This window comes from Sorex araneus, chromosome X, assembly GCF_027595985.1.
Source record: "Sorex araneus isolate mSorAra2 chromosome X, mSorAra2.pri, whole genome shotgun sequence".
Lineage (NCBI taxonomy): Eukaryota > Metazoa > Chordata > Mammalia > Eulipotyphla > Soricidae > Sorex > Sorex araneus.
Window position 1 is genome coordinate 22,056,832 of NC_073313.1, and position 11,421 is coordinate 22,068,252.

The window sequence follows — 11,421 nt, forward strand, 5'->3', positions numbered from 1 at the left end:
ATGATTTATTCGGGACATGTTTCCAAAGAGAAAGCACAAAGTAGGGAAATCCAGTGTTGAGCTGGAAAGGGTGCCATTGCAGGGGAAACTGGGACTCAACCTGATGCTAGAGAGGGGGTAGGGGAACTGTGGAGCTCAACTAATCCACAGAGCTTGTCATGATGGGAGTGGCAAAGGACCTGGGTGTCTGTACTCCTCCTAAAGTCAGTCATTGACTGTGGCTTGCTGGGATGGGGTCAAAGGCAGATCAGTTCCTTGGAAGGAACTTGTTTGAACACAGGTGAAGGTCTGAGGTTCTGTCCATTAGAAAAGAACAGCGATGCTGGAGAGGGATGTACACAGTGATCATAGGGATCTCAGGGAATGTGGACAAAACCGTGACACTGCACAGACTCCAAATAAACTGCTCTTTGGGCTTTGGAGAAACCCCCGCTATAGGCAGAGGGGAGAATAATGTTTTTATAGAACAGTAAGGTTCATCTAGGCTTGAGCTGGCAACTGTTTTCTTTATAGAGGCTGAGAGGGAATATTTTGGGGTCATGTGGTCCCAAATGCTCTACCCTTGTGCCCCCAATATAATTCAGCAGTAACCACAGATTGCATGGCAGGAGTGCTATAAAAACTCTCTTCATTAAAACTGGTAAGGAAAGGAGAGGTTGGGGTTGGCCCAGGGACTATAATTTGCCAGTCTCGAAAGTGAGACTCCTTGTACATGCCTACAGTGTGTCTTCCTTTATTCATTCACTACATACTATGCAACATAGGGCACAATTAGTATATCTCTCAAAAGCACGGCGGTAGCACACCTTAAATTCATCTGGTATAAATGGAACACTATGCAGCTGTTAGAAAAGATGAAGTCATGAACTTTGCACATAAGTGGATCAACATGGAAAGTATCATGCTAAGTGAAATGAGTCAGAAAGAGAGGGACAGATATAGAAAGATTGCACTCATCTGTGGAATATAAAATAACAGAGTAGGAGACTAACACCCAAGAATAGTAGTATATAATACCAGGAGGTTGGCTCCATGGCTTGGAAGCTGGCCTCACATGCTGGGGGGAAAGGCAGACCAGATAGAGAAGGGAACACCAAGTAAAATGTGGTTGGAGATCCCACTTGGGAAGGGAGATGCGTGCTGAAAGTAGAGTAGAGACTGAACACAATTGCCACTCAATACCCCTATCGTAAACCACAACACCCAAAAGGAGAGAGAACAAAATGGAATACCCTGCTGCAGAGGCGGGGTGTGGTGGTGGTGGTGGGGAACGGGTTTGGAGGGTGGGAGGGATACTTGTTCATTGGTGGTGGAGAATGGACACTGGTGGAGGGATGGGTTCTCAAACATTGTATGAGGGAAACACAAGCACAAAGATGGGTAAATTTGTAACTGTACTCTCACGGTGACTCACTTATTGAAAAATAAATAAATAAATAAATAAATAAATAAATAAATAAAAGAAAACAGTAAATACACACAAAAAATCATCTGGTATAGGCTACTTATGTCTTTCTAGTTCTTGTCTGTTGTTCATAAAGTTCTATGGATAATCTGGCTAAAAAACTCCTAAAATATTCGCTTATCTCTTCATTATAAAACAAAATATTGAATCTTTAAGTTATAGGCTTCTACTCCTTGATATGGTGGTCAGGTGGGCCTGCGGCTTGGGCCCAACTTGGCTTTCCCATATACAGCTATAGCACTATCCGCCAGCTCTCCCACAAGCCCTTATTCCCAGCTTCCTTGTCTTTATCCTTAGTTTTTGCTCTTATGGAATGTCCTTCCTCTCAGCTCTGCATTTCTAAATCCTCACCATTTGTCCTTCACAGTGGGTTGCATATAGTAGATACTCAGTAAACATCGTTTTAGATGAAGGTTGTGTTCCTATGTCTTGTTATTATTAATGGGTTAAGTACTGAAACTCTGACATCATTTTTATTTTTCCTTTTTATAGGCAAGAGCTGTTTTGGCAAAAGTTGGCTATCCTGAGTTTATAATGAATGATACCCATGTTAATGAAGACCTTAAGGCAGTAAGTACTAAATTTACTGTATTTTTTTCTGGCAAGTTTTATTGGCCCTGTGCCTTTCAACTAACACAAGTCCAAGCAATTAGACTTAGTAGTGCCAGGAAGCACCAACTTTTGATACATTCCTTGGCTAGATACCAGCCTCAATACAAGATTTAGAGCATAGTCAAGGACTTGTCATAAAGGAAGCATAGCTCACTAGATACCATAAAACCAATGAATAGTCTTGCACTCAGTCTAATTTGATCATAAAGGAAAGGATGAAAGAAATTGAGTATTTTACAATTAGCGGGCAAGTTCTAATGGTTAATACATGATATTTGTTGTTAAACAATCTTTATGGGCCTCATTCATATTAAATGACTAGTAATAAATTTGCCTACTAGGAGTTAACTTCATTAAACTTTATGAGTGTTTTGGCAAATTAAGTGCATATACATACCAGTCTATAATTTACTGTGAGTTGGATGGTATATTTGCAGTAAGTTACTGATGGCAGAATAGTAATAATTCTTTTTTACTCCTATAGTTTTGAACATGTATTTTCCAGAGATATGTTGGTTATAGGCTTTTTTAATCACAAACACTTATTTCCTTTCCTACAAATAGTTCTGTAAAGAAATTTTATTCTTCTTCAAAAATTATTGGTTTTGCCATTCATTTGATTTTCTTACAATGCGGTGTTTTGGAATTATGTAAATAATTAGGGGTCTGCATGGACGGGGTGGCAGTGGGGACAGGGAAGATGGGTCAAATGACTGAAGCCCGTGCTTTGCATTAGGCGTCCTGGCTTTGATCCCAGTGCCATATGAGTCCCACCAAACACCGCTGGTAGTTTGAGTAGCCCGTAAGCACTTCCAACTGTGCCCCCCACCAACTCAAATACTAAAGAAGAGAAAAATAACCATGGGGCTGAGGTATAACTCTTCTGAACTTGTGTTTTAATAAGTCACATATCCCAAAGTAGACCTAGCTTTGTATATGAACATCAGAATCTCACAGGATTAGTTGAAACTGACAAAAAGCTTTAGTTAAGTTTTTACTTTGCACTTCAAAGATCTAACGATCCAGTTATATTCCCCCCCGCCATTTTTTGGGGCGTGGTCCCACACCCAGCAGAGCTGTGGCTTACTTCTGGCTCTGTGCTCAGGGATCATTCCTTGCTGAGGTTGGGGGACCAGCTATGGTTCTGGGAATATAATTAGAGTCCACCAAGTGCCGAGCAAGCATCCTATCAGCTGTTCTATCGCTCCAGCCGGATCCAGTTATTATGGAGGTAAAGAATCCTGCTTCCAAAGCTCAGTTGGTCCATCTTACTATACATGGTTTTGATGCCAATAAAAAAAAAACCTGAGCTGTTACCATAATTAAAAATTTAAAGCACATATTAGCACCAACCCGCAAAGAAATTTTAAAGCACTTGGCATATTCATGTACAGTATTTTTAAAACCACAGAAATCTTATGATATATATTGGTTTTATCCCCATTTTGCAGAAAAGAATGTAGAAACTCAAAGATGTTAGATGATTTCCACACTGCGACAGGCTGTCAGAGTCAGGGCTGTAAAAGGGGTTCAGGAACAGCCCTGTCTCACAGAGGGAGGTCTTCAGAGTCCTTTTGAGGCAGCTTTTCAGGAGGAATAGAGGACTGAGTGTCAGGGTGAGTGGGAGCTGGCTGGGAAGAAAGGAGGGCAGATGTCATATTGTCTAGTGGTTAAAGAGCACAGGCTTTGGGGATAATTCTGCTTTTTCATCATACTAGTTGTTTGATTTTATGCAGGTTATTTAACTTCAGTTAGTTTCCCTTTGGCTATTTGGATAAGGGAGACAATAATCAAGTTTGAATATTATTTATTTTTTATTTTTTATTTTTTTATTAGTTTATTTTTAATTAGTGAATCACAATGAGGGTACAGTTACAGATCCATACATCTTTGTGCTCATGTTTCCCCCATACAAAGTTCGATAACCCATCCCTTCACCAGTGCCCATTCTCCACCACCAGTAAACCCAACATCCCTCCCCCCCTCCCCAGTCCCGTCTCCCCGCACCCCACCCTGCCACTATGGCAGGGTATTCCCTTTTGTTCTCTCTCTCTGATTAGGTGTTGTGGTTTGCAATAAAGGTGTTGAGTGGCCATTGTGTTCAGTCTCTAGTCTGTATTGGGCCCACATCACCCTTCCCCCACATGACCTCCAACCACATTTTACTTGGTGGTCCCGTCCCTGAGTTACCCAGAATGAGAGACCAGCCTCCAAGCCATGGAGACAACCTCCTGGTACTTATTTCTACTATTCTTGGGCGTTAGTCTTATAGTCTATTATTCTATATTCCACAGATGAGTGCAATCTTTCTATGTCTGTCTCTCTCTTTCTGACTCACTTAGCATGATACTTTCCATGTTGATCCACTTATATGCAAACGTCATGACCTCATTTTTTCTAACAGCTGCATAGTATTCCATTGTATAGATGTACCAGAGTTTCTTCAACCAGTCATCTGTTCTAGGGCACTCGGGTTTTTTCCAGATTCTGGCTATTGTAAACAGTGCTGCGGGGAACATATAAGTGCATATGTCACTTTGACTATACTTTTTGGCTTTTCTGGGATATATTCCCAGCAGTGGTATTGCTGGGTCAAATGGGAGCTCAACCTCTAGTTTTTTGAGAATCGTCCATACTGTTTTCCAAAAGGGCTGAACTAGCCGGCATTCCCACCAGCAGTGTAGAAGGGTCCCTTTCTCCCCACATCCTCTCCAACAGCGGTTGCTTTTGTTCTTTTGGATGTGTGCTAGTCTCTGTGGTGTGAGGTGGTATCTCATAGTTGTTTTGATCTGCATCTCTCTGACGATTAGTGATGTAGAGCATTTTTTCATGTGCCTTTTGGCCATTCGTATCTCTTCCTTGGTAAAGTTTCTGTTCATTTCTTCGCCCCATTTTTTGATGGGGTTGGATGTTTTCTTCTTGTAGAGTTCAACCAGTGCTTTATATGACATTGATATTAACCCCTTATCTGATGGGTATTGTGTAAATATCCTTTCCCATTCTGTAGATAGTCTTTGTATTCTGGTCACTGTATCTTTTGCGGTGCAGAAGCTTTTTAGTTTAATGTAGTCCCATTTGTTGATCTCTGTTTTTACTAGATTGTTTAGTTCCGTGTCATCTTTGAAGATACCTTTATCTTCAATATCGTAGAGGGTTTTGCCGACCTTGTCTTCAATGTACCGTATGGTTTGTGGTCTGATGTTGAGGTCTTTAATCCATTTTGATCTGACTTTTGTGCATGGTGTCAGGTCGAGTTACAAGCCCATTTTTTTGCATGTGGTTGTCCAATTGTGCCAGCACCATTTGTTAAAGAGGCTTTCCTTGCTCCACTTCACATCTCTTGCTCCTTTATGAAAGATTAGATGATCATACATTTGAGGTTGTGTGTGGGGATATTCCACCCTGTTCCATTGGTCTGCAGCTCTGCCTTTGTTCCAGCACCATGCTGTTTTAATTGTTACCGCTTTGTAGTAGAGTTTAAGGTTGGGGATGGTGATGCCTCCCATCATCTTTTTCCCAAGAATTGTTTTAGCTATCCGTGGGCATTTATTGTTCCATATAAATTTCAGGATTGCTTGCTCCGCTTCTTTGAAGAATGCCATGGATATCCCTATAGGGATCACGTTAAATCTGTATAATGCTTGAGACAGAGGAAAGGGACATGAAAAAAGCAATCCCATTCACAATTGTGCCCCAGAAAATCAAATATCTTGGAATCAGCTTAACTAAAGAAGTAAAGGACCTCTACAAAGAAAACTATAAAACTCTACTCCATGAAATAAAAGAGGACATGAGGAAATGGAAACATATCCCCTGCTCATGGATAGGGAGAATAAACATTGTCAAAATGGCAATACTCTCAAGTTTGAATATTATTAGGGCTAAATGAGTTTTTTTTCAATTGAATCACCATGAGATAGTTACAAAGCTTTCATATTTGAGTTTCAGTCATACAAAGATAAACACCCATCTCTCCACTAGTACACATTTTCTACCACCAAAGTCCCCAGTATCCTCCCCCCACATCCCACCTCTCCTTCTGCCTCTATAGCAGACAATTTCCCCCATACTCTCTCTCTACCTTTGGGCATTAAGGTTTGCAATATAGATACTGAGAGGCTATCACATTTGGTCATTTATCTACTTTCAGCACACATCTCCTATCCCAAATGGTCCTTCCAACCATTATTGACTTAGTGATCCCTTCTTTATTCAAGCTGCCTTCTCCCCCAGCTCATGAGGCTGGCTTCCAACTATGGAGCAATATTCCCGGGCCCTTCTGTCTATTGTCCTTGGGTGTCAGTCTCATATTATGTTCTAAATGAGATTTTATTTTATTTTTATTTTTTTATTAGTGAATCACCATGAGTTACAGTTACAAACTTGTCTAAATGAGATTTTAGAATTATAAAAGTACCTACCATAAATGTCTAAAACTTAAGTAGGTTCCCATAAGTGGGGTAGCTATTACTTTTTAAACTGTCATAAGAACTCTTGTGTTAAGATGAGCTTCACCAGGGTACCAAATACCTGGCCAGAATACCTGAATAATTGCAGGTGACTGAAAATACTTAGAGTCAAGGACAGAGTCATAGGAGTTTGATAGGTAAGTTAGCATAGTCGTTAGGACCCTGGGCCCTGGAATCAGAGTGCCTGGAGTTTAACCTCCAGTCTGCCATTGAATGGCTGTCGGGCCGAGGAGGGATTATATAGCACACCTTTGCCTCAGTTTCCTCATCTACATAAGGGATCTGAAAAAGTTCCCTTCCATATTGTGCTGAGTGAGGATCAGATCAGTTAATGTCTCTAAATATTTAGAACTGATCCTGGCACGCAGAAAGCACAATGTAATTGTTAGTTATGACATCTTCAATTTGCACTATGATAGTAAATTATTTGTTTTTGGAAGACTTATTAGGAATTAACTCATGAAGTATTCAGGTTCCTTAAATTGATTTCAAAGGCTCTAACAGACGGTGCCATCTCAAGCTTTAATAAAACAAGATAGTAGTCAGGTCTCACTCATAATATTAGTTGAGTAAATTTTGCTGACCGCCTGCTGCTGTCTAAAGCGAGTGCCCAACATTTTGTGAACAGGATGCTGTCAGCGTTGGCTATGTTTTCTGCAGGGTCTGACCTGAAGTCATTAGACACCAAGATTTTTAAGCAGTTTTGTGAAGAAGGGACTCTCTTCCAAATCATTGCCAATGTAGACACAATTAAATCCAAGAGTTTCTCATACTTTAAGATACAGGTGGTGAGAAAAAATCCAAATGCATGAAATGAAACTGTGTTTGTGTTCAGAAACTGAAAAAAAGCAAATAAAACCAGGCCTGAAAATAGGTAAAGGAGTCTTGATATGATAGTGATAGAGTCACTGAGGTTAATAGCAAAAGGGCTCAAGTATTGCTGGTACACAATGGCGCCGTGTTGTCAGTTTTGAGCAACATGTAGATAAGGACTATTATAGGGCCTGTGAGAAATGGCTGAGCAGCGCTGAGCATGAGAGCCTGTTATTAATGAAAAAGAGCTTACTTTATTTGACACAGGAGAAGATATGATTCATCAAGCCCAAACGCAAAAGGAAAGCGGATAGAGATTAGGTAATGGATCAGATGAAGGTCAAGGAGGAAGGTTGAAAACTGAAGTTGGGTTCATGTGGAGATAAGAGGGAATATAGAAAGAATTTAGAGGCAATTTTAAGGAGTTAGAGGGAAATTTTAAAACTACTTTTTATTTATTTATTATTTTGCTCTTTGAGAATGACAAGATAAGCTGAGATGTACCCAATGAAGTCTTTCTGAATAGCAGTCTTTATGTAGTCTCTGAGAGGAGAAGGAAGTCAGTACCCCACATATGTTGTGATGTGGGCAGCAGAGGATGCACCTTAAAAAAGATTTTATTTAGAATAATGTAAAGAGAGGGAGAAAATATGTTGCAGTTTGAATACTCAAGGAACCTCTAGTAGCATGCAGGAAAATCTACTTAGTAACCTAGAAAGTGTTTGTTCCGCTGACCCTTGACTGAGACCCAAGAGTGAGTTCATCCCAATTTTAGGGAGACTGCTCTATCTCTAGGAAAGCTCCAACCGTGCTAGGTAGTTAAAGAGATTTAATACAGGAGGTAGGTTGGAAGGGCATAGGAGTTGCGTGAATATTCATGCAGTCAGAGGCGCTGAGACAAGGAACACGGAAGAAATGTATGGCATGGAGCATCCAGCTTCTCTCTGACTCTGAGACAAAGGTAGAGAGGCCCGTAATCTCCTTTTATTGATCATGGAACCTCTTAAGGGTGCAATACAGTCACCAAAGAAGTTACAGGAAGATCATGCAAAGTTCTTCTGCATACCGGGAAAACAAACAATGTAGGATCTGCATACTGACAACAAACAGGTTAAGTACCTAGGATCTACATACTGACAATAAACAGGCTAAGTACCTAGGGTCTGCATACTGACAACAAACAGGCTAAGTAGAACCAGGGATCTGTGAGAAAAGGAAGACTGACAATTTTGGCATACTTTAGGAAATTATTTACTAAGGCAGCTGAAAGAATATGTTCAACCTCATCCAAACCACTGGGGTCATCCTGGTAGCTCAGTCCAGCCCCAACACATGGAGAGGTGGACTTAACAAGAGCGGAGTAACTCCAGGAAGCAGCTATCACCGCTTTGTGTTACGGGCGCTAATGGAAGGAGCTGATAATACACTTGTGAGAGTAGAGGTGGAACTGTCACTCAGAGCAGAGGCTGTGGAGGAGGAACATTGTCAGAAGAAGGAGGTGAGTGTGGTCAGAGGACAATCAGAGCACTCTTCCCTACTGCCACGTGCTGGTTCCCCTAGTGGCAATAAGTCAGGTGGCTGTGAAAGCATTTTCAGTTTCTTGGCCCTGGCATTGCAAAACATATTTTGCTGGTGGGCATGGGGCTGAGGGACATGAGGTCAGTAACTCACACAGTTTATTTTTTTTAGAATTAAAAAAATTATTAGAGAATCACTGTGATGTACAGTTACAAACTTATGAACTTTTGTGTTTGCATTTCACTCATACAGTGATCGCTTACCCATCCCTCCACCAGTGCACATTCACCTCCACCAATGATCCCAGTGTCCCTCTCACCACCCCCACCCTATCCCCCACCACCCCACCCTGCCTCTGTGGCAGGGCATTCCCCTTTGTTCTCTCTCCTCCTGGGTGTTGTAGCTTGCAATAGAGGTATTGAGTGGCCATCCTGTTCAGTCTATAGTCTACTTTCAGCTCGCATCTTCCAACCCGAATGGGTCCTCCCAACATCCTCTACTTGGTGTTCCCTTCTCTATCAGAGCTGCCTTTTCCCCTAGCATGTGAGGCCAGTTTCCAAGCTGTGAGGCAGAACTCCTGGTCCTTATCTCTACAACTCTTGGGTCACTCTTGGTAAAAGTCAGTGGAGAATTGCAGGAGAGACCAAGGTCAGAGTCACATTGTCCTCCAATTAGAGAACTGGATAAGGATAATTATTCAGAGATCAATGTTTCTGGTGACACACAAACACCTATGCATGCATAGATTATGCATATGGAGATACTTAGATAACATATGAATATTAGCTTATCTTCTGGGGTGGGTGTTGGTTTGCTCTGGCCAGTGGAACACTGTGTGTGTGTGTGTGTGTGTCTAAGATATAGAGTGTATTACTGTCACTATGAGAGAGTGAGGTGGTGTTGAAGTGAAATGCTCCAGAAAGACAGGCTCTATTACAACGCTGAAACCTATACTGTTTACTTAAAAACAAGCCAAGGGATGGCAGCATTTTAGGCACAGCATATGGGCCCCTGAACACCAACACCGCCAGGAGTGACCTCTAAACGCAGAGCCAGGTGTAAGCACTGAGTGTGGCCCAACCCTCAGTTCTCCCAAGTGACTTCTGGCCACCACAATGAACTTGGAGGATTAAGAGTAGACCTTGGAGTGTGGTGTCCTAGTGCCATCCACCTGACAGCCAGTTCTCTCTCTTTTTTTTAGCTGCTTGAATTTTGTTTTTATTAATGAATCACTGTGGGGTACTGTTACATACTTACAAACTTCCGTGTTTGCGTTTCAGTCATACAATGACTGGGTACCCATCCCTCCATCAGTGCCCATTCTCCACCACCAATGATCCCAGTATCCCTCCCACCCACCCCCACCCCATCCCCATCTCCACCATGCTTCTGTGGCAGGGCATTCCCTTTTTTGTTCTCTCTTGCATTTTGGTTGTTGTGGTTTGTAATAGAGGTATTGTGTGGCCATTGTGTTCTGTCTAGAGTCGATTTTTGGCAGCTCCCAACCTGAGCGGGTCCTCCCAGGCCTCTTTACTTGGTGTTCCCTTCTCTGTTTGAGCTGCCTTTTCCCCTAGCATGTAAGGCCGGCTTCCAAGCCATAGGGCAAACCTCCTGGTCCTCATCTCTACTGCTCTTGGGTTTTAGTCTCCTATTCTGTTACTTTGCATTCCACAGATGAGTGCAATCTTTCTATGACAGCCAGTTCTCTTATCTCCTCCCCACCCCCACTGACATCCATTCTTTACTTTGGGGGCAAGAGTCACACCTGGCAGTGCTCAAGACTAACACCAAACTGCAGTCAGGCATTGAACCCAGGTCATCCATGTGCAAAGCAAGCATCCTACCTGCTGTGCTCTTTATCTCTCTGGCCCTGGCCTCCATTCTCTGATGTTCCTCTATCCAGTGACTACAGTAATCTCCCCTGACCCCCAGCACTTGGAAGTAGGGCATGTGGTTCTATCTGGTTCCTGGCTAGTGCGCTGGTTGCCACATCTTCCACTTTGTGTCATAAATGTTGTTTGTTAAACATTTTGAATATACCCTTATATGTATGTACACATACTACCAGTGGGCAAATCCATTCAATACAGAAATATTATCTATTTCCATTGAAATAGGTGAAAATGTCAGATATAAAATCTGAATTTCATTTAGTATTGAGAAATTTAGTTGGATTCCAGACATAAGACTTTAACAATATTTGGATATATCTTTTTTGAGTATCATGAAGTGGATTTAATGTAAAAAAAGTGTTCTAAAATCTATACTTCTTACTGGCTGGTGTAGTGTCTTATCTGCATTTCAGTTATTCTACAAGAAGTAACACATGTTTTTCTTGCTCTTATTTTTCCTCCTCTTTGTGTGTGTGCATGTGTGTGCTGATAGCTTTATTATTCCTTTTAGCCCCTAGGATTTGTGCATGGCATCCAAGATAGCATTTCCAAGAAGAGAACTCTGATTTCCCTAAATTTCATGATCTGTACAGCTATTCCTAGGAAATGACACAAGAGCTCCAATTAGTTCCCTAAAGTTCACTCAATTGAA

General features: G+C 41.6%; 1 protein-coding gene across 2 annotated transcripts in view; it reads left to right on the forward strand.

The window, feature by feature from the left end:
* The window catches only part of PHEX (phosphate regulating endopeptidase X-linked), a 256,340-nt gene that overhangs the window by 163,072 nt on the left and 81,847 nt on the right, over nucleotides 1-11,421 (forward strand). For both annotated transcript variants that reach the window (XM_004612239.3, XM_012933584.2), the window contains exon 13: nucleotides 1,958-2,035. In XM_004612239.3, coding sequence (XP_004612296.1) covers nucleotides 1,958-2,035 — 78 coding nt within the window. The remainder of the gene's footprint in view (nucleotides 1-1,957; nucleotides 2,036-11,421) is intronic.